Raw genomic sequence first — 23,540 nt, forward strand, 5'->3', positions numbered from 1 at the left:
CAGGTTTCAGTTCTGGAAGTCAGGCTAGGCTGTTTTCCACCACTACTGAGTTAAACTGCTCGGAAATAATGTTTTCTGCTCTATAACCCCATGGCATGACCAGAATTAGCAGGAAGCAAAAGTGCCTACAGCTCAGCACTAAATGAGTTTTATGACGAAGATCTTCTTTTCCCTTGGCATTGACTGTTCTAAACTGCTTTGCACATATTTCTGCAGAGTTGGGCTCCTTAAAAGCTCAACAGGATGATTTAGTGGTTTTTCACTGTGGCACTAATGGAGAGGAGGAGAGGGCAGCAGCTCAGGCATCACCTGTGTGGGAGCCTGAAGTGCATGAGCAAAGCTGTGGGTATGGCAGTGACAGGCTCCATCCCAGAGCTCAGACTCGTGTAGCCACTGCCATGGATGTGCCTTGACTTACATCAGCACCAAAATACACCCAACTATTAATTAAATACTTGGTTCTGGGGATAACAAGTCCATGTGGCAAAAAGGGAAGGGGAAACCACCATGATTTGGTGCTGATCCTCCAAGATTCCAGCTGTTTTCACCCCACCTCCCAATGCCTGCCACCAGATCTGCTGGAGTGGGACCCTCACTGCTGGGCCAGCTTAGGGTGGGCTCCAAAGATGAAAGCAGACCCTGTTGCAGGTCCCCATCCTCTGTGGACTGGAGGAAACACAAAACATTGTTCCTCTGTCCCCTGCAACAGATGAACACTCTCAGCATGGTGAAATGAAAAGAATGGCATGAAAATAATGAAAAATGAAAGGTGAAGGCTGTTACAGGTTTATGAGCCATAGCCTGCAGACATGAAGGGAGAAATCACTTGTGAGGAGTTGGGTTTGCATCTTAAACTGTGAAACTCTGGTCTCTGCAGTGATCCACTCAGAAATGGGCACACCCAGGCTGAATAAGCAGCTCCAGCCCACGCCCTGGTTGGCAGCTCTCTGTGGTCAGTGGCACACCGGGCTGCAGGCAGTGTCACTGGTATTTTGGGCACCCCTCCCACTACAGCTCCCTGAGGTCTGATGGTGGTCAGTGGATGAGACCTGTGGGAGCTGTGGTTTAAACCTATTCAGCCATCTGGTTTAGCTGGTGAGCTGATTCATATTTATTTTCAGATTGTGGGGGCTAATCTAGAAAATTAAGGAAGTGACAAGGGAAAAAAAATGTATCTGAAGGGAAGGCCTTGGGTAGCTGCCAGTCCTGAGAGGTTGTGTGTAGTTTCCACCCCCAGAGAGGTGCAGAGCACAGCTGGACACAGCCCTGGGTCCCCCAAAAGCCTCCATCCTCAGAGAGGTGCAGAGCACAGCTGGGCACAGTCCTGGATTCCCCAAAAGCCTCCATCCTCAGAGAGGTGCAGAGCACAGCTGGACACAGCCCTGGGTCCCCCAAGAACAGAGCTGGTGGCTGATGACAAGGCACCATGTGGTGCCTCCTCCAGACAGGGATGTTCCCTCCATCAGCAGCAAATGGCAGGCAGGAGCAGCTGGGAATGCCAGGAGATGTTTTTTCCTCCGATCATCCCCAGCCAGCTTTCAGTGGTTGTGATATTACAGTTTTTAGGTATTAGCCATCCTTCACAGGTAATTTTTTTCTCAGCAATGAGCTATAAGTGTCCACACACAGAGCTTTGTGCTGCTGAAGGTGGCTCAGCAAACACTGCTGGGCTGTCTGGTTTATCATTACTCCTCTCCTGGGAGGGCAGCCCAGTTAAACACTCCAATGCTCTGTTACATCCCCGTTCCAGGCACTAAACCTGAGGGCAATCCTCACCCAGGGCTCCTTGTGAGCACAGGGACACCCAGCTCGGCCTTGCAGGGAGAAGAAGAGCTGGGATCTTCCCCGAGCACTTTCCCCCTTGGAACAGCTTTGCCAAAATTCGGGACAAGTCAGAGCCAGCGATTGGAGCTGGAATTCTTTGGCCCCAAGGGTTAACACGGCTGAGCAGCACCGCACCTTGCTTTGAGAAAAGGGAGGAAAAAAATCCCTGCTAACCTGGACAAAACAGGTTTTTAATGAAAGCAGCACTTAATCACTATTCAGGGAATTCAGAGCGGGGGACATCTGATGCAAACAGAGTTGGCTGAAACTCTCCCGCACCGGCTCCCTCTTTGTCCCCCCGTGAGCCGGGGAATGGGTGTGATCTCCGGGTAGGAGTGTCTCTGCGGTTAAGTAGAGGATTGAATTACCGAGCAGTGCTGTTCCCCGGCTGACAAGGTAGCAGAGCAGTGAACAAAAGTGCCTTGGAAGTCGGCGGAGAGGAGGAGAGGGAGCTGGGCTTGGAGGAGAAGGGACACCTGCGAGGACAGCGCGCACTTCAGCAAGGTAAGCCGGGTCCCTGCACCCTGCCAGTGTCAGTAAGGCCAGAAATGTTCCATGAATTTATGTGGGATGGTAACAAACAAAAAAATTAATACGCTTCATACTTAGAAAAAACGATGAATTAAAAATCCTGCCCTGTTGCAAAGCAGGATGGACACATCTGGAAGGAGCCCACCCTGATTTACATGGTCTGGGGATGGAACAAGCAGCTCTGAGCTTGCCAAGAACCCATCCCGGCTCCCTATCAGCTCCGAGGACACAACTTTTCCTTTAGCTCTGCACAGCCTGGCTTTGATTTCGTGCAGCAGCCAATTAACAGCGTTTTGTCCGGGCCTGGGTTGTTTTAGTTTTGCTGCCGTGGGGATTTCCAAAAGCTCGCCTGGCTTTGGGGTGCAGTTACGGGTCCAGGCAGCCACAGAAAGTCTTTGGAAGTTCTCATGGATGGGTTTTATCGTCATCTGATCGACAGATTGCTAATGGCCGAGCTGCTGAGCTCTGCAAATAGAATGTTTTCTCATCCTGCTCGTTGGAGATGCGAGCTGCACCGAGATAAAATTGAGTTGTAATGGAGTGGAGCTGCTGGCTCGCTTGCCAGTATTTTTCTTAGGCGTGCCTATTAGGAACATAAATATTTAACACAAAGGAGAGCTGATATGAATTAGCATCTGTGGGAGGTTCACGCTTATTCAAGGCTGCCCCAACGCAGATGTAAACAAGTGTTACAGCAGCTGAAGCAAACCCGCCCCGCCAGAGCAGCCCTTGGATGGTGAATCACCCAGGTGCTTTTTACACACCGCAGCTAAATGGGCTGATTAGGGCCTGCGAAGGAGAGATTAGACAATCAGAGGGCACTGGCTTTCCCCTTCCTCGGGGTTTTACCGTTCCCCCGGGATGCCAGGTGGAAGGCAGTGCAAGGACTGGCAGAGCAGAAAAATCCCTACAGCCGTCTTGCCTCACCTTCCTCCTGGCAGAGCCAGGTGAGCCTCCCCTCCTCCTCCTCCTCCCTGCACAAACAGGATGCCTTTATCCTCCTCCAGCTCCCTTCTCACCAGAAGACACAGAGGTCTCATGATGTTTTTTTTTTTCCCAGGCACGATTTTGAGGCAAGGTCTCCCAGCTGGGAGCAAAGGTTTTGTGCCATGGCTGTGAGCAGTGTCTCCTGCCTCCTCCTCCTGTACCTTGGGGCTTCCCCTTAGGCTGAGTCAATAAATCCCTGCTCTTGCATGGCCAAGGATGCTGAAGATGTTTTTCTTAGGAAAAAAAAAATTCATTGAAAGAATAATAAAGTACTGGAATGCTCTTCCTAGGGAGGTGGTGGAATCACCATCTCTGGATGTGTTTTAAAAAAGGCTGGGCATGGCACTTGGTGCTATGGTCTAGATTCTGAGTTGAGGTGTTAAGACATAGGTTGGAATCAATTATCTTAGAGGTCTCTTCCAACCTCATTATTCTGTGATTCTGTATGTTCACAGCATCTCCTGGTCTTTTCCACAGAGCTGTGCAAGTTTTTTCTGCACTTTGAGCATGGAAGTTGTTATGTTTTCTGTTAAGGAGCACCCATCCTGTGGTGATCCATCCCCAGCTGAGGAGGAGGCTGGCTTGGGCACCTGCCCCATGCTTGGAAATGGAAATGTGCTGGGGCTCAGCTCCATGCTGGGCACGAGCTCTGTGCTGGGCACATCCTGCTGCACCAAAAGCCTTCCCTCAGTTCCCAGAGTTAAATACGTGGTGACCCACTTGGAAGCAGAGCCCTGAAGTGCTCAGTGCAGTGAAGGCAGCTCAGGGCACAGCCAAAACCTTGGTGTTACCCACCCCAGATGTGTTTTTGTCACCCCTGGGGAGCACTTGTGCCACCACTGACCCTCCTCAAGGTCCCTCCTTCATGACATTTTTGTGCCAGCCCTCTGAGGCTCTCACTGGACTGGCACAAGCCACAGGTTGGGCTTTCCATGTGTGAAATGTGCATCTGCCAGAGGAAGGACTCCAGGGTAGCCACACCACACCCCAAATATCTCTTTGTTTATTCACATACATTCTTCAGCCTCTGTTGTCCCCTCAGAGGAGCAGATCCTTCAGTCACAAAGGGAAACACTCTCCCACAACTCATTAAAACCTCTCCTCTCATGAGCTCTCTCTCCATACAACACAACCCTGGAAATGGGCCTAATTATGGTTTATCCTGGATGATATACATTTCTAGTGTATTTTCACCCGTTCTGGGTGTGAAAGGGATGCAGAAAGGGGTGAATATTATCATTTAAAGTCTTTGGCATCTTTCACTCTGAAAAGTCCAGGCATCAGGTGATGTGCATCCAATTCAGCTACCTTGATTTCCAAGGATCTCTGCTTGTAACAGAAACCCTCTTTTTGTTATCTGCCTTTACCTGAGCCTCTTCAGGCTTATCTGAGGCAGAGCTGGGTACAGTAACAGTGGAACTTGTTATTGCCTTGTGTCCACGTCAGGGATGTGACACGTGGGGGACCTTAAATTGCATGGTTGGGCTCCATCCTGGGCAGTTCTTGTGGAAGGAGCTATTCACAGCAGTTGGCCTCTTCTACCTAAAAATGTCGTGTTGCCATGCCCTGGGATGAAAGGAGAGGTTTGTGCCTGGCCCTTTATTTAAAACTGCTCTTACAAAAACAGCTGCACCGGGTAGGAAACAGGCAGTGCTGGAAATCATGTTCTTTTTTGGGTTAGAGACTATCTGGGTACCTGTCTTTCCTCTGGGAGTGTGCAGAGCCTGAATTACTGTCCTTTGTGGCTATCCCACACATCCCAGTCCTTCAGATGCCTGGTTCCCTTCCTGGTGCTCAGACAAAACTGCCCTGGGCAGCTCCAGGTGGAAAAGGTTGTCCAGGATGAGTGACTCTGTCTAAAGCAGTTTTTGAGCATTTTCAGGGGTGTTTTACTCACCTGCCTTTGTGCTGGTGATGTGCTTCTCTCTCTGCTTCCATTCCTGCCCAGAGGAGCTGAGTGGCCTCTCCAGGGTCCCAGGAGAGCCAAGAGCAGCCTCAGAGCCCCCAGGGCTGGAAGGGCTGGGTGACACAGGGACAAAAACACCTCAGGTGTGGGGTGAGCACGAGCCTGGAGGGCAACCCTGCTGTGGGTGGTTGCTGCCAAAAAGGTGTGTGGTGCTGGTGTTCCACTGAGAGCAGATCCTGGGGAGGGCTGGCTCTGCTCCTGAGACCTTAAAGCTCAGAAAAGCCAACTCACAGCCTGGCTCAGGACCCATCCCAGTGGAAGCTTGGGCTGGGTTAGCTGGTCCCCTTTTGTTTTGACACAGGTCTGTCTTTCATTAGAGTTGTGTCAGCCAACACTCACAAGGGATGAGCTTCCCTTTGCTGCTTGAGAAACAAAACTTCCCCCTGAATAAACATCTTTTACATCTCACTGGGCCAGAGATGGAAATGCAGAGTCACCCACAGAGCACCTGCGCAGATCCAGGGCTTGTCATTTGCAATCCAAAGTGGAAACTGTTTGGGGTTTTGGTTTTATTTTCTTTTCTTCATGGAAGTCCTGGGTTTCTCTTCCCAAGCTTGATGTCATGCTTGCAGTTCTGAACTGGGACAAAACTGAAACCTGCTTTTTGGTAGTTAATATTTCCACTTTCCACTGGGAAGCCAGTGCTCTGGAACCAGTTCTCCAGCTGGTCTGAGGGAGGCAGAGCATCTCCCCTGCTCCATCACCACCAAAAAAAGGTCTGTGGGCAAGGGCTTGTTCAACTGCACTCATTAAACTGTGCACCAGGGAAAAGCTGCTCTTGGTCTTGCACACATACACATGTGTGAATTCTCACAATAAATATAAAATTGCTACATGCAGCAGCAAAAACACTAACTCAGAGTTGTTTTTTGAGAAGGATGGGCCTGGTGGGCACTGGCAGCTGGGTTTAGAGGAGATTTATTTATAGTATTGTCTCAGTTCATGCTGGCAGAATGTTGGGGCACAGTGGATGGGACTGAGCCCCAGACTCTGGGAGAGCAGCAGGGCAGTGTGGCACTTCCCAGGCTCTCCACCCAGGGCTTTTCCTGTTAGGCCAAGGGAACAGCAAGTCCCTCCTGCCCAAGATTCACTGGATCTGCCCTAGAACAAGCACCAGGATGAGGGGAAGCACCCAGGGAAAGCCCTCCTCAGACTTGTGAAGCTGGAACTGACGCCCAAGGGAAGGTGGATAAATCCCAGTCTCTAACCCCCTCTCTTCCCCTTCCTCCAGGCTCTGCATAGGAAGTTGTGGCCTTTTCCTCAGTTTCAGCTGAGAAGATGTATTCTTTTTTGAGGTTTTCCCCTTCCTTTAAGCTTTGAGGAGCACGTGCTCCCCAGGATCCTCTTGCACAGATGAACAAACACACTTTCTCTCCTCCCTGATGTCTCAGCTCTGGTTTTGTTTAACCTGCAGCCAGGGGTTAAATAATGCTCTGTTAAAATGCTGATGTGGGAGAGGGTGGTACCTTTTTTTTGTGGAGGTGGTGAGTAATTAGGAATTAGTTAGAACCTTAAGCCCTTCCCTGGAAACCAGGAAGAAGAATTGAAATGTCTTTGCTTTCCTTCTGTGTGCATCTCCTGCCCGTGCCTTTGGATGCAGGGCTGGTCCTGAGCCAGGAATCTCTCCCTTTCACCAGAGGAGAAAGAGCTGAAAGAAAGGAGAGATTTTTTCCTGATGAATTGGCAAGCTGCCTGCTCACCTTTCCCTTGGGATGGCTCCGTGGTGTTGCTGGCTCACAAACCCCACGGAGAGGGGCTGGAGGTGCAGTGGACACCTCTGAAGTTGGTGTGCACCCAGCTGAAGTTTATTATTTGGTAAAAATGCACCTGGCACCACACCAGCACAATGCTGCTGCAGTAGGTTTGTGTGCAGGTTTTTAACAGCTTCTTGTGCCTGTTTTTTGTTTTTTTTTTTCCCGGATGGATTTTCAGAGAGGTGGGTTTGCACAGCAAGAGTTTGTTACCAGTCTCAGGGAGAGCTTCCTGCAGCTCAGCCTCTGCTGCTGCTTGGGAAAGCTTTGAATCTTTTAGGGCTGCCCTCAGCCTGCAGAGATCCTGCCTGCCTGGAAGAGCCTCCTGCTGTCAGAGCCATCCTGGGGAAGGAGGACTTGCTGGGAAGGAATTCAGGCAGGAGCTGCGTGGGTGCTGTGACCTTCTGTGCAGGACAGCAGGGCCAGCCCCACCTGCAGCCAAGTGGCTCTGCCTTTCCCAGAGCTCTGGGCTCCACGTCCAGCCTGATGGATGTGGAAACTCAGGCCACATGACTCGGGAGCTGGGGCTGAAGTCAAAGTTCTGATTTAATTGTCAGCGCATTGTTCCCACATTGGCAGAAGTTTGCTGGGACAATGCAGCTCCATCGTTCCCAGGACAAGCAGTCAGCTGGTAAAATTTTAGAGGGAAGACTCAGAAATAGCAGCAGTTTGGGGAAAAAAACCAATCTGCTCTTACAAATCAGTTTCCCAAGACCATCTGCTTAAAGATCAGGCTGCTGGAACTCCACCAACAGTGAGATAAACAGGGGGGACAAGGGGGATCATGAAGAGAGGTGTGGAGAGATGAGAAATATTCCCTGGATGGAGCGAGGTGTTGAGCTGGAATTTATGGCAGGTGGAAATGCAGCTGCAGGGACAAAATCAGAGGAGATCAATCATGAGATGCCTTCCCTTCTAAATCAGGAGGAATTTGAAGAGGAAGATGAGATACAGATTGAGGGCTAGTGCAGGTGGGAAGGTGGTTATTTCCCAGCAGCCTGGTATTTCCTTGTGCTCTCTGCTTTTATGTTAGGAACAATGGAAGGACTGGAGGATTAGTGCAAAGTCCATCCTCACGAGGAGCTGAAAGGTAAAGCTCACAGCCTCAGTGGTTTTCTGGGACTGATCAGCTATCAGCTGCTAAGTCTGAGATGCCAGAAATGACCAGGAGGGGAAGGCACAGGTTGGAAGAAGCCACACTAAGCCAGAGGTCTGCTTCTTGTCAGGCCTGGGTTGGTGGTTGGAGATGGGGTAAGTTTCCAGGGTTCAAGGGACAGAGCATCTGGGTCCCAGAAACACTGGTCAGCTTTTTTCAGACAGGGCAAAATGGTTATTGCCCTTTCAGAGCCTGAGGAATTCCTTGGCTAGGTGAATGCAGGTCCCTGCATCCTTTGAATTCACTGGATAGGGAATTGAAACCTCTCCTGGTTTCAATCTGAGAGGCCATCATTAACATCAAAGCATCTCCTCATCCCATGCTCTTAGATCCTCACTCACATCAACCTCAGCATCTCAGCCCAGGAACAGGGAACAGAAAAGACCAGTCTCCCATGGTAGCTTGTTGTGTGGTGATCCCTGGAAGCCACTCATGGAAAAAGGGGAAAACCTGCCCCACTTAAAGCAGTGAAGTCCCCTCTTACCTCCAGAGCCACTGACCCCAAGGAGAGGAGCACAATCTCCAATGCCACATCTCGGGTTTTGAGCCAGCACTACTTAAGTCTAAAAAAAACCTCCAAGCCCTTTCAAGATCCATCCTGATGATCCTGTAGCATGGACAGGGGGATCTTTTGTGGCCAGTGGAGGTGTCTGAAGCACGAGGGCCATTCCAAGTGTTTGCCTTATTGCCAGAGCCATGGGAAGGAGCAGCTTGCTGGAAGTGCAGCACCTGAGCAGCAGCTCCTGGCCACAGAGCCCGAGGAGCTGAGCCCAGAGAGCTCAGCCCAGCCATTCACCCCACTCATTTCAAAGACATTAAGTAAAGCCAAGCCTGCCAGCTTCCCTAATAAGCTGTTCCAATGTTTAATTGCCCACCATGATCAGAAATAGCATCTTGTTTCAAGGCCTGCTTTACGTAATTTTAGCTGCCAGGCAACAGCTCTTTCCAAGAAGGCTGAAGTGCTCTCTGTGGTCACCCAGGCGTGTCTGGGCAGAGCCCTGTCCTTGGCTTGGGGGCCACACTGAGCTCCTGAACCTGGACCTCACAGGACTTGGAGCAGGAGGATGAGCTGAGCTGTGTTTTTCCTCTTTTGCCATCCCCACAGTGCATATCCTGTTCCTTGTCCTCACCACCAGGCTCTAGCACATCCAGCATGGTTTGGAGGAAGGTCTTACAGCTCTGAGTGTGTGACAACATGAGAGAGTAAACAAGCCCCATAGCTGGCCCTCCCTAGCCATGATTTTCCTGTGATATATAAGCTGCTTTTTCTCCTCTTGCAGCAGAGAAATAGAAGACAGCTTACCCAGGCTGAGTGCTGAACTTCTGGGCAGTCAGTGTTCCTGAGCTCTGGCTGATGAGCCACATGAGGGAACTCCAGTGTTGAATTTCACTCCTGTGGGCTAAACAAGAGTTAACCACTGTCCTCTCTGCAAACAAAAAATGGCACCTACTTGGGCCCAGATGCCCAACTACAGTGGAGACAATGAAAGCAATTCAACAGCCCCTGCTTTACCTCATCTAATGCCAGTCCAAGTATTCCCAATAATTAGGCCTTTCAGCCTGGAAAGGCTGGAGCCACAGCTGCTTCCTATTTTCCCAAAGCTGTACAGAGCATGAGTCATTTCACTGGGGCTTTTTTATTGCCGTGACTGCAGCCCCGAAAGCACGCGCCAAAACCCAGGCCAGCCTGAATTCAGAGAGTGCTTCAGGAGCTGGAAATGCTCCCCTGTCCCCTTTCTGAGTCCTGCTTTTTCCCTCCCCACCCAAACAGCCCAAGACTGCCTGGAGAAATGTCCTGCTAGGTCTGGGTTCCCGGCGTGGACCGAGCTGACCCGGTGATGGCTGGCACTTCCACCCCAGCCATTAATCATTAACCAGCCTTGGGAGTGACCTTGACACTTAATTAGTCATGTAGTCCTTCCTGAAGGCGAAGCTTTTCCTCGTGCTGTGCTGGTTGGAGAGGGGGCGAGGGTTGGACTTAGCAAGCAGGGGTGTTGCTGTGGTTTTGGCAGTGCACGAAGGGCAGTGGGGGTAAGGGAGACCCATCTGCCTTCACCCACCAGCTTTGTTGCCTGGATTGTGACAGGAGAAGCTTTGATTTTTGGCTCTGGAGGCTCCAGGGGCCCCTGGCTGTAACACCCAGTCAAGGGCCAGCCACCGACGTTCGGCTTCCAGGTTCTCTGCCCTCAGTCAAGAGCAGCATTTGATCTTTGCAAATAGCACCTTAACCAAGTGGTTAAGGCCAGAAGCTGCCTTTGCTATGCAGTGGCCACCTCTCAGCCCACATTCAAGGGCAGAACTTTTCTCCTCTTCCCATCAGAAAGGAAGATTTCTCTGGAAATGGTGGCAATGGGAGAGGCTGGCCCTGGAGGTGGAAATTGAGTAGCTGCATGTCATTAATGTGGGGGCATACAGCTGCTTCTCTCCTCCCTTCACAGGTAAAGCTGTGTCTGCCCAAGCAAGCAAATCCATCCCCATAACCAGTGATTTTCCCTGGTGAATTCCTGCCCCTCAGGTGGTTGACTCACACTTCTTGCCAATTTGCATTTCACCTAATGCTGAGCAAAACTGGTTTGACTGAGATAAGGGCTGCCCCAGACACTGCTGTTGAAACCCCACAGTGAATGCCGCAAGACTCTTAACATCCCTGTTTTTCTTCTTTTTAAATTCTAAAAGTTTCTGCCCTTCATGATTTCAGCACAGATGGGAAGATTTCACTCCATAAATACCAGATTTCATGTCTGGACAGGAGCTGAATTATGGGATCATTTGATTAAAGCCCCACATTAAATCATTAATGAAATGAGCTGTTTGATTATATAAGTCACATTCCTATTACTTCTAACTTGGCCACTGGCTGAAAGAAGCTGGAAAGTCTAAAGAAACAGCCAACCTTGTCTGTGATTCACACTCCCCCAGCTAAAGCACTGAGCAGAAAGGGAGGGACACCATTTCTCAGAAGAGTGGGGAGTCAGCACTGATTGTGAGGGTTCGGATGGAGAAAGGATCCCCAGGAGTGAAGGAGATCCAAGATCCTCATTTTCAGTTAAGTAGGTTTGGCTGGGGATCTGTGGAGCACTGCTGGCTCTCAGAGGGCTCTGTCCTGCACCACTGCTGTGCTCAGAGGAATCTCAGCATCCTTTGGGTTAATTTTTCCAGGAGAGGTTGGGATGCTGAGAGAAGCAGGGATCCAGCTGTGTCTCACAGCTGGCCAGCTGCTGGTTTCCTGAGCTGTTAGCAGGAGAGCGAGACGCCTGCTGCCTTCCACAGGGAGAAGTGTCAGCAGTGCTAAAAAGCTTCACTGCCCTCAAATATAAATGTCTTTAGTGGCTTTCTTTTCAGGTTCTTCCTGTTTTGATGCTGGAAGGAAAAACCCCTAAATAAATTAAAAAGATAGCTGAGGGAAGGAAGCTTCACTTGGGTTTTTCTGTGATAGGGACCTTTTGAGTGTGATACTAAAAGAAAGGAGAGGTCTTTTGGCTAAAGATCTGAACTAAGACCATGTTTCTGTGTTTAGTTCTTGATAGCCCTGTACCCCAGGACTGTAGAAGAGTCAGGACACCATTTAGAACAGTGTCTCTCTCCTCTGTGGACACTGAAATATCTTCCTGGATCTGGCTTTTAATCTGCGTGGGTGTCAATCACCTTTCTGGGAACTGAAGTGAAAAATGTCTTTTTTGTCCTTGCTGTTTGTTTTCCTGCCTGGAAGCTCTCTGGAGGACCTAAGAGGGAGCTGAAGGTTGCTGAATGTGTTCCTGAGGCCACATGGGCTCAGTCTCCAGCAGTCCTTCTGTGTTCAGGAAGGAATGAGCCCTTCTGACTGCTGCTGCTGGGCACTGCCAGGCTGTGCCTGCTCAGGGAGCAGAGAGGTGCTGGGGCCGTGCTCAGAACACCCCAGGAAACATCTGCACCTCCCTACTGCCTGAGCAGGGAGCCAGGGTCTGGGAAGTCTGGATGGACCAATGTTCTGCCTGTGGCAGCATTTTTTGTGCTCTTACTTACTGTTCAACCTCGTCAGGGTGAGCAGCACTTGCTGCTCCCAACACGAGCAATGAACACCTTCTGGCAGGGATCACACCTCTGCCCTTCCCTCCTTCAGAACAGCAGAGAGCTGTTTTCTCTGGAGGCTGGGCCTGGGTTTGTGAGCAGGACTGGCTCACTAAAAGGCTGGTGTGGGTTGTGCCCCTGCACAAGCACAGCCTGTTCCGTGGCTGCTGCAGCAGAGCCAGCTCCCACAGGATCTAACTGCACGTCTCTATGGACATTGCTTTGGGATTGCATTTGTTTCTGGAAGTTGCCCTGTAAACAAGCTGGGTTCTGAAGTTGTTTCTTGGGCAAAAAACTCAGCAGTAGGAACAGGGAGCATAGCTAAGGATAGTCCTTTATTTTCCCCACATCTGGTAGGTATGATAGAGGATGGATGGAAAACCTCCACCCATCACAGGGAGAGCTGAATACACAAAAACTATCCCAAATATTCTCAGACACCTTTGTGTGGGCAACCCGAAACCTGCTTCTTCCCCATGGAGGCAGCAGAGCTTAGGAAGGTGCTGGGATTTGTGTAAAACAAATTTTGCATTGTGGTTATTGACTGGGTCCCTCTGTGTGCTGCTGTGCCTGCATGGAGCTGGCAGCCTGGTGCCCTGCCCTGAGATACCTGTCTGAATTTACAGCTGAATGTTGGCCTGAAGTAGAAGGGCTTCATTCCTTGGGCTCCCAGTGCCCCAAGGCCAGGAGACCTGACCTGGCCTGGCCTGGCCTGGCCTGGCTGGCCCAGGGGGGCACAGGACTCCTGGAGATCCTCTCATGTCTCCTCCACCCCTTGTGCCATGGTGGGAACAAACCAGTACTGGTGTCAGGTCCAGCAGCCCAGTGGATCCTTTCCACCTGTTCAAATCCAGGTAAAATAATCCCCCACCCAAGCAGCAGTGTCCTGTCAGTGTTTGCTGGGCTGGGATCCTGCACTTTGCTTGGCCCTTCATGAGCATGGATGGCCTGGGAATGGGGGTTCACCCCACCTAAGTGTTGATAGCAAAGAGAGACACTTCAAAATGTGGATTTTCTGTATTAAACCTGCTCTGATGGCAAGAGGAACCCAGCACACTCACTGTTGCATCTAATTATATAATTATTTTGGTTTTTTTCTTCTTCCTTTGCCTTCTAGCTCAGCCTGCAGGATGACAGACGGTGACACAAACCTCCCAAGCATCGAGAGGAAGCTGGGACTGCAGATATGGGGCATAGAGGTAGGACAAGAGGGATGGCACATGTCCTCTGTCACAGCCATGGCACATGGCCTCTGCGCAGCTCTGTGTTTATGTTTCAAGGAAGATTAATTCTTGCGGTAATCTGTGTGGGAAAAGAGGGTCCTAAAGATAAGGTACAGTGGGAAACAGACAGAGTATTTCCCCATGAAATGTTCAATATGTTATTGTTTTGGTTTCCTGCTCTGTAAAACGGAGATGATAATGTTTGCAAAGGAAACAGGAATGTGGTGGGACTGAAATAATTCCTCCAGCACTGGAGGCTTTCTCACCCCTTTTTGGAATCGATGCAAGGCTGCTTTAACACACCAGAAATTCCCTGTTTCACCAAGGTGAGTTTTCCATAGGTAGCCTTAGTCCACACCAGCAGCTGCCACGGGGAAGACACCAATTTTTGCAGCAAAGGCACTCCATGGAGTCTACTTGTACTTCTTCCTTGCCTTTCCTACTCTGTGTCAGTTCAAGGAGAGATGCTGCAGCTTGTAAGGATGCCTTTTTGCTGGTGGTGCTGTCTGATTTTGGATTGGACCCAAGCTGTGCTCAACTCTGCCTTTTCTGGCCCCATTTACCAAGAAAATTTCCATGCAATGAGAGTGGGTTTAGACTGAGGTGCAGAATCCACTCAGGGCAGCAGTGGGAAGAGGCTCCAACATCTCAGCAGGTCACAACCATGTTCCCAAATATCACAGTGCCTTCACCTTTCCATTTCTCTGCAAAGCACTGCTCTGAGCTGCTCTCAGAGGATCTGTAATCAGAGCTCTGTGGGTTCACAGGGGTCAAGCTGGTATGCTGGGAGACAAGTCAGGCCAGCAGAAGAATGCTTGGCTCTAATTTCAGGGAACCTCAGAGCCAGCTCCAGCCCAGGAGCTGCGTGTGGACTGGTGGGTGGCACAGCAGGCACCTGTGCTGGGCAGGCATGGCTGGTTAATTATGCACTTGTGCCAGAGGAAATCTGCAATTAGGGTCTGGAGGGATGAGGGACCATCAGTGTCCTCTGCTCAGTCTTTTCTCAGCTGAACCCCTAGCAGAGTGATTATCCTCACAAAGTGTTGAAAGTACTCAAAACTAAACCTGGGATGAGATATGCTCACTCTCCTGGGAAATTCCCTACAAATGCAAGCTCTGGAGCACTTCAGCCTGAGCCCCAGGTGTAGATCTACAGGATTGCACAAGGGCAAGGGCACTAAAATGTACTTGTCAGTCTGTCCAAGCAAAATCATCCTTTTCCATTCCCACTCCTTAGTACTTTGAATATTTCCTCACAAATTCACCCTGATTCTTCCTCCTCCAAACCCTGATTGTCACCTCAGTGCTTTGTGCAGTCTAGCCTGTCCTGTTTCATGCACACCACACATTTCTGGCTCTTCACTTTTAGCAATGACCCCAACTCTGATTTCCTTGCAGAACATGAAGATGGTTCCTGTACCTGAGAAAGCTTATGGGACTTTTTTTGAAGGAGACTGTTACATCATTTTGCATGTAAGTAAGACAGCAAACACTGCTCTCTGTTGGGCAGATGGTTCAACCCTTTTTATTTAGATCTGCCTTGGTTCCTAGGTAACCTGTCCTGTGGAAAAAGCTCTGTTGAAGTGGTTGTGCATGTGTGCTCACCATCTAATCATGGATCTGAATTTCACGTGGCTGTTGTGACAACACTGCCTGTTTAGTAAATCTGAAGTTCAGAGGAGCCATTAACTTCGTAATTCATTAAAAGTGTTTATCTTCCAATCAACTGAGTCATGCCCAGGCATGGCAGAATGACCAGTACATTCCTGGAAAACTCAATCAAGGCTCACATTTGAATGATTTGTGGGAGTCCTTGGGGGATGTGGGATGTGACCAGCTGGAGGGTCTCATTTTTAGCAGGTGATGTGGGCCATGAAGATGCTCCATGTCATGTGTCACGTAAGCAGCAGAGGCTTTGCAGCCCATCCCATGTCCCCATAGAGACACTTCAGCCCCACCCAAATTTGGTCCAGACCTATCTGCAGCCAGCTGAAGCTGAGCTGGCTGTGAAGGATTGCTGAGAACCAGCTCTGCTCTGTGCAAACTGCCTTGTCTTCTCAGATTTTGGCAGGAGGATGATGTGTTTCACTCACCTCCTAAAATCCCATCCAAATCTTTTCATCTGCCTAGAGCAACCCCGGTCCCATTGAACCCCAACCCATCATAAGGTGGAGACCAGAAGCATTTCCCACTTTTTGGGTCTGAGTGTGCCTCCTGCAAACATCTCTGTCTGGAGAGGCAGCAGCACCTGCAGTGCCCCACAATAACCAACTGTGCATCCCCCCTGTGCCAGGATGGGAAATCAGGCTGGGATAGCAGCACAGGGTGTGTCTCCTGCTCAAATGCCCCACACACATGCCTCTAGGGTACCTTCTGAGTGCTGAAAGCCTGACTTACAGGCCCACAAACACATGCTTAGAGCAGGATACTGGAGTCCTTGCAGGGAGCTGGCAGTGTAAAAATGGATTTTGATGCTCACAGGCTCAGCTTCTGTTGCAACAACTTCCCCAGGCAGAAGAGCCCTTCATCAGCCCACTATTCTCCTTTTCCCTGGAAGACAGGAGGGTAAAAACACTCATCTGTGCATTCTGCTTCTTTGCTGGAGCCTTTCCAAATAACAATTGTCCGTGGGACAATGGGACTTTGATCATCTTCAGTAGCAATGTATTAAATTGAGTGATTTTTCCACAAATTAATTTTCTGTGCCTGAGGAACAGAGCTGTATTTTATTCAACTCCTTCTGCTGTGTTTCACTGTGGTATCACTGCACAAAGCAAATAAACAGAGTTTAGTGTCAAATCCAGCTTATAAAATGAGCTTTTATTACCTTTCCCAGGTGTCCACAATGGGATTTAACACAGTGGGTGCTAAAAAATAACTGGCACAACTCAAATAACACTGAGCACACCTTCCTCTCAGCCTGCTTGCCTCCTTTTTCTAGGCTGCTGGGGTTTTCTGTAATAAGATGAATCCCAGCATGCACACACTGGCTCAGCTTCGTTTGGAGTTATGTCTGTTTTGCAAGTCAGCAGGAATTCCGAGGCAGTTTGTGCTGCTCTGTCATGTGCTGTGAGAACAACAACAGGAAAGAAAGGGTAGCATCTCCAGGCAAATAAATAACAGCATGTGTTGCATTTCAAAAGGTGATCTATTAGAAGAATCTGCTTTAAGTCTTAATATCAAAATGTGCAAGAGTAGGACAAGCTGAACACATTAATTGCCGGGCGCTCAGTTTTACTTGATAATGGGAGTTATAAAAGAATATCAAACAGAATCATCCTTCAGTTCAGTTTACAAAACCCATAAATTGCTCTGCTGTATAAGGAGAGCTGAGCTCCCAGGGAGTATCTGAGGCTCTGTCCTCTCTCCCCTTGCCCAGGAGAAAGGCAGAACTGGGAAAGGGCTCTGTGGTCACTTGGTTCTCCAACACAAAAATGGGCTGTACCTTCACCTGAACTTGTCCTTCCCACCTCTTCCAGACCAAAAGGACCTCCCGTGGCACGGCCGTGGATCTGCACTACTGGATAGGCAAGGACTCCTCCCAGGACGAGCAGGGAGCTGCTGCTGTGTACGTGACACAGCTGGACGCGGCGCTCGGGGGCAGCCCCGTGCAGCACCGCGAGGCGCAGGGACACGAGTCCGAGACCTTCCAGAGCTACTTCCGCAACGGCATCATGTGAGTGGCTCCGAAGGACCACAGCGAGGGGGGTCGTGGCCCCTGGGGGGCCTCTGCTTGTTTCCACGTCTCAGAGACATCTCAAAGATGTGAAAAATGCAGAATTCCCAGAATGACCAGGTTGGAAGAGACCTTCAAGATCATCGAGTCCAACCCAGCCCCAACAGCTCAACTCAACCCTGGCACCCAGTGCCACATCCAGGCTTTGTTAAACACACCCAGGGATGGGGACTGCACCACCTCCCTGGGCAGCCATTCCAGAACTTTATCACCCTTTCTGTGAAAAACTTTTTCCTGATACCCAGCCTGTATTTCCCTGGGTGCAGCTGCAGGCTGTGTGCTCTGGTTGTGTCAGTGCTGCTGGACACAGAGCCCAGCCCCAGCTGAGCACAGGCACCTTTCAGGAGCTGTGCAGAGTGATGAGGGCAGCCCTGAGTCTCCTTTTCTCCAGGCTGAGCACCCCCAGCTCCCTCAGGGCTTCCTCTCAGGGTTTGTGTTCCCAGCCCCTCTCCAGCCTCATTTTCCCCTCTGGATGTGCTCAGGGTCCCAAGGTCCTTCCCAAGCTGAGGGGCCAGAGCTGGGCACAGCACTCCAGGTGTGACCCCAGCAGTGCAGGGACAGAGGCAGAGTGACCTCCCTGGGTCAGCACAGATGCTGATTAAAATTCAGAGCAAAGAATTCCCATTTTGAAGGAATGACTTATTCAGTCTGGAGCTGTGGCATTCTGTTCCATTGGTCGTTTTCCCAGATATTTGCAGTAATTGAATCTTAACCTCCCTTTTGTTCACCTGAGGGTCGTTGTTCCTCTCCTCCACAGAATTTCAAGTGCTCATTCAGAGCACTTCAGACTAATATCCACCTTACAGTGAAGTGCTGATTTGGCTCATACTGGGTGTAATATTTCTGTAGTGGAAGGAAGAAGTGACTGAACTTCTGTCATCTAAAAGATACTGTTGAATATGTGATATGTTGATATATTGAATCCAGTCCCAGGGTCTTTGCCCACTCTGGGGTTTTGGGAAGGACTCCAGTTACTGTCCTCCAAGGAAGAACTTCACTGGCAATAAACAGCCTACTTGCTTTGGTTTCAAAAGCTGAAGGAAACTCAGATGATCCTGGGTCAACATCCTCCATCCCAGTCTGGATTGATATCTCTGTCTTGTGCATCTCAACAACCTCTCATGAATCGCCTCAGAACTCTTCTGAGGAGAAAAGTGCTTTTAGCCTCATCTTGAAGTTGAGTAGGGGACAATGAAGAACTGAAAATCAGACCCTCAAAACCAGTCTGTTTGGAAACCTCTCTGCCTCTGAAATCAGCATGAATTAGAGTTTGTCTGGGTCTAAACCACATCCCTGTGGTCAGTGAGGAAGTCTGAGGCAGAATGAGAAATTAAAGGAGGCTCTTGCCACATCTTGGCAGGTGGACTAATCACCACAGCATCCTTCTGTGGGTATCTAAACAAGTCTAGAGTGCTGTGAGTCACATTTCTGACCGCTTTAGCCAGTACCTTTCCACCCAAAATAAAATACATCTATTACCCACAGGGCAAAAACCACAATCAACAATTGTCCCTTTTCCCCCCCTAAATGGCATTGTGTCAGGTATTACTGTAATATGAACAATGGATCTGTTTTCTAAAATGGTCTAGGATATGTGAGAGTGGCTTAGACTTACCCAAAAAACATTGAAAGGGCTGTGGGACTTCTGTGGGGGGCTGTGCCCTCTCCTGATTGTGCAAAGTTGCCACAAGAGAGGGGATGGATTGTGGCATGAGGTGATAATAGTGCTGAGAGTGGCTACTGCAAAGTGTGTGTTCAAGGATGGAAGAAAATAATTGGGAGGTAAAATCTGAGAGAAAGACAATGTCCTATATGTGTTTACAATTTTGTTCTGCTTCTAGCCACAGTTTCCTGTCTAAGCTGCTTTTAATAAAATAACTATTTTGAAGAAAACAAAATTTTAGCAAGAAGTTTGTTTTCTGCCAAGTCAGATTCATATTTTAATTGAATGCTTATGGAATGTTTCAATTTTGGGATGCCACTGCCATGGTCAATAGGATTTTCAGTTTGGTTGTGTTACAATCCCTTTGCCATCCCTGACCTGCCTGTTCATCTTCTCCCAGGCTGTTTAATGCTTGGAGTTTATGATCTTGAAAGTCTTGTCCAACCTAAATGATTTTATGATTCTATAATGGTGTGCACAGCAGGAACACAACACCATAAGAGGCAGACAGACACCTTGATAAGGACCATGAACAGCAGTGAGGCAACGCAGCACTTGCCACTGCAATTTTAGGACTCTGAGATTATTTTTCCTCCAGATTTTTTAGTTGCCACCAAAATTTGGGGATGTTCTCAGAGAGTAGAAGGGAAGGTATTTTCTAACCAGCTCTAACTCTTTATTCTCTGCTACACAACAGCTACAAGAAGGGAGGAGTAGCCTCAGGGTTTAAGCATGTGGAGACCAACATGTACAACATCAAGCGTCTTCTTCACGTCAAGGGCAAGAAGCACGTGTCAGCCACAGAGGTGAGAAGAAAACCCTGCTCTTCTTATGGATCATTTCTCCTTCCCTCTCCTCCTACACTCATTTTTGCGGCGATTTGCCTGGGGGGTATCTCATTTCTGCTCAAGAACTTGTATTTCAGGACAGTTTTCAAGTCCTCACTTGAGGGTTTGGTGTTACCACTGTGCTCAGTGAGGAACTGAGTGCCAGCAGAATGAGCAGTCGCTGCAAACCTGTTCTTACATCCCCAGGGACAGGTTGGCATTGGCTGTGGCTTGTCACCTGCAGCTCTCCTCATCCTCCCCACTTTGCCAAACTCTCTCATTTCCCTGTGACAGGTAGCACTCTCCTGGGACAGTTTCAATAAGGGAGATGTTTTCTTGCTGGACCTTGGTAAGGTGCTGATCCAGTGGAATGGACCCAGCTGCAGCATTGCTGAGAAATCCAGGGTGAGTACAGGTGAAAGCCACTTGGTTTAAGGTGGCAATTTTTGATGCCTAGTGAAAAAAAAAAAAAGAAAAAACTCACAGTGTTTTCACAATGAAAGTCTTACGACCAGCACCATAGATATGACCAAATAATCATAAATTTTCTACTTGCCCATCTGCTGGTTTTAGATGCCCATGGAATTGCTTTGCCCCAGTTCAGACCTGGCCTCAGATTGCATTTCACAGGCAGCCAAGGGCACATCACAGGTTCCTGCCCCAGAAAGTCATCCAGCTCCCTCTGGAGCTCATCTCCATCCCTCTGTGCCCAGTTGTTTGCAAGCCATAGGAGTAGAAAGTCAGCAACTCCAGTAGGTTTAGCTGCAGTAGCCACCCCAGGGTAGATTAATTTTAATTTTAATTTTAATTTTTTGTTTACAGCGTCAGCAGGGAATTCTGGCTTGGTCAGTGTGAGACAAGCAGGAGTACATAACCCAGGTTCTGATAGGTCAGATCTACAGCTCTTAAGGCACTTTGCAAAGGCATCATTACCCTTATTTTACTGATACAGGAACCAAGACACAGAGACCTAATAAAGCAAGATACAGCAATAGGTCATCAGCAAAGCTGGTGGCCAAGCTTGTGGTCATTATAATATTAAAAGGCAGGTGGGTCTGCTCTGTGTGTGGTGTCCCCTGATGAACTGGGAAAGGGGGAATCTCCACAGGGAATGCCATTTTTGGGGCACAGTGGAGATCCTGAGGGTGCTGAAGCAGGTACAAAGCAATCCTCAGCAGAGGATGGGGAGCAGGTTTGTGGCTGCTGGGTTCATCTCAGGCCTCGAGCAGGTCATCCCCTATGGCTGATAAAGAGAGGAGTCTTTCAAAGCTATTGCAGTAAGAGTCATGGGAAGAAAAAAAATTCAATTGAAGGTGGAGATTTCAGCCTAATTAGCTGCTTGACATTTCATGCTGCTTTCCTCACAGAAGACATCCACGTTTTTTGAGCACTTGAAACATTTAAATGTAAAACGTCACCGTGGGGCGGCCGGGGTCCTGCAGCTCTGCAGCATCCTGCCTCGTTGGCCTCAGCATGTGTTCATCTCTCCCCCAGAGCATCCCACGGGACCACTGGACCTGCTGGTGCACAGTCACACGCAGGCAGTGCCTATTGTGGCTCCCACAAGCCTGTGCCCTGCGGGAGCAGCGTCAGCAGCGACTACAATTAGCAATATTTTCCTCTGAGTTAGTTAATAATCAGGCATTACAGACATATCTGCTTCTTTAATAGCTAAATTTGGAGGGCTCTAGGGGCTTCAGAGAGCTGTGGTATCCTGGCTTGGTTCTCAGTCAGTGTTTGGGGTCTGGGCTCGCTGGGTTTGGGGTGTGTGTCAGGATTTACCCCTGTGGCTCCTTGTGCAGGGTCTTGCTCTGGCTCGGAGCATCAGGGACAGCGAGAGGGGCGGCCGTGCTCAGATTGGCATCATTGACAACGAGAGGGACTCCCCAGACCTGATGCAGATCATGAGGATGGTGCTGGGCGAGAGGCGCGGGGAGCTCCGCGACGCCGTCCCCGACACCAAAGCCGACGAGCTGCAGAAAGCCAACGTCAGGCTCTACCAGTGAGTGCTGGGCTCCAGACCCCATCCCTTCTCACAGCGGGGCTCTGTGGGGTCTAACTCAGCTCGGTGGCTCTGTCTTGCAGTGTCTATGAGAAGGACAATGACCTGGTGGTGCAGGAGATCGCCACGCGGCCCCTGACGCAGGATCTGCTCCAGCACGAGGTGAGACAAAGCCAGAGAGGCCTTTCCAGTGAGAAAAGGAGGCTGTGGCTCACTTTGTTTTCAGCTGAGCACCTGTTTCCTGAAAATTATCAGGCCTTCCATCGCTAGGAGAGCTTATCCCTGCTGTTAGGTTAGGACAGCTTAGCCCTGCTACAATCTCAGCAGCCGGAGGTAGGTGGTGTGTTGAAGCTGTTCCAAGAAGAGATGGCAAATTGATGCTCTCAGCCAAGGATTATATTAGCTTGGCAATCACAGTGAGGGAGAGCTGCATACCAGGAATAAATTCCAGACGGAATGAAGGCTTCTTAATACCTGATGTTCAAGGATAGCCTTCCCTCTGCTGACTCCAGAGCAAATAAATACTCTGCTCACGGAACCAGGGAGATTTGTTTTCCCGTCATAGCAAGTGGCTGGTCTCAGTGACCCACCCTGGAAGGAGATTTCCTGACAGACCCTCTGTGCAGAGTTTTTCAGAAAACAGAGGCTTTTCCTCTGACTGAAATTTGGCAGAGAATTGCTCATCCTTAATTCTCTGCAGTGCAGACCAGCCTATTCCAGCACAGCGCTGTGCCGCAAGGCTCCCACTCCCCTTTTCATCCTGATGTCAGCCTTGTTAAAATCTCAGCCTCCCTTTGCAGACATGTGAATCCCTTTTTCTTCTTTCACAGTTCAGTTTGAAAAAGGAGCAGCCTTTGGTCCCACTGTGTGTTTGGAGCACCAGCTGTCTGCTGGGCTCAGCACACCCCTCATCCCCTTTGGGTTTGGGATCCTGCTGCGTTCACAGCAATGCAACACTGAGCTCCAGATCAGGGGTCTCCATGAGGACAAAATATTCATGCAAAAGATGTCTAACTTGGACCTTTCCTGCTCCTTTAGTAGCAGATTTGGGCATAAATGCAGGCAGCAGCAGGCTGGGGTTGATGTTTCAGCATACACTTCTCCTGGCCCCTTTTAGAGCTGGTGGTGGTTTTGGTTTGAGAACACCTCCTCTGAGGGGGTAATAGACAGTTTTGATCAAAACCTAAGAAAAATACATACTTCAACTAGTTACAATTATAAATCAGCAGCCTGGGCCAGGTGTGCCCACACCTGTGAACCCCTACCCTGTGGGGTTGGTGGTAGTTGTACTCCATTTATAAACCATAAGAAATTCATTTTCTGTCACCTCTAATGATGGCTGCACCAGGGTAAGAGCTCTGCAAGGCAAAGAAATGAGCTGGATATGCATCTAACTTAAATCTTCAACAAGGATCCACCTGATTGGGCTACAAATGGTGAGCTTTTCCTGCACAGAGTTTTAACGTTTGTTTTTTTCCGTTTCCTGTTTTTTTCGGTTTAACCTCAGGACTGCTACATTTTAGACCAAGGTGGCTTCAAAATTTATGTCTGGAGAGGAAAAGCCTCCAGCCCAGAAGAGAAAAAAGCAGCATTCACTCGAGCTGTGGTGAGTTGTAATAGAGTGCAGACGATGTCGTGGGTGGTTGATACGTGCTGATCTAGATCTGACCACTAATTACAATTAAGTGCAGGTCCTGGGGAGCTGGGCTGTGTAATAATAGAGAGAGAAGTTGAACGTCTGGGAGAAGCATGATGACATAAGTACAAAATTGTTAGTCATCAAATTGTGCTAGGATTAAGACCTGCCACTAAAACTAAGAAAAAAAT

The 23,540-nt window shown here is 49.3% G+C and overlaps 1 protein-coding gene across 2 annotated transcripts in view; it reads left to right on the plus strand.

Moving 5' to 3' along the window:
- The first annotated feature begins 1,782 nt into the window (after positions 1-1,782).
- The window catches only part of VILL (villin like), a 34,236-nt gene continuing 12,478 nt past the window's right edge, over positions 1,783-23,540 (plus strand). The window contains exons 1-9 of one of the 2 annotated variants that reach the window (XM_039726525.1): positions 1,783-2,328; positions 13,380-13,461; positions 14,884-14,958; positions 16,965-17,161; positions 19,582-19,690; positions 20,006-20,116; positions 21,514-21,713; positions 21,797-21,875; positions 23,221-23,319. In XM_039726525.1, the coding sequence (XP_039582459.1) occupies positions 13,393-13,461; positions 14,884-14,958; positions 16,965-17,161; positions 19,582-19,690; positions 20,006-20,116; positions 21,514-21,713; positions 21,797-21,875; positions 23,221-23,319 (939 nt within the window). In that variant the 5' untranslated portion in view covers positions 1,783-2,328; positions 13,380-13,392. The remainder of the gene's footprint in view (positions 2,329-13,379; positions 13,462-14,883; positions 14,959-16,964; positions 17,162-19,581; positions 19,691-20,005; positions 20,117-21,513; positions 21,714-21,796; positions 21,876-23,220; positions 23,320-23,540) is intronic. The other variant, XM_039726526.1, reaches the window with a different exon arrangement.

The sequence above is a fragment of the Passer montanus genome, unplaced genomic scaffold (assembly GCF_014805655.1).
Source record: "Passer montanus isolate IOZ18808 unplaced genomic scaffold, ASM1480565v1 scaffold59, whole genome shotgun sequence".
NCBI lineage: Eukaryota > Metazoa > Chordata > Aves > Passeriformes > Passeridae > Passer > Passer montanus.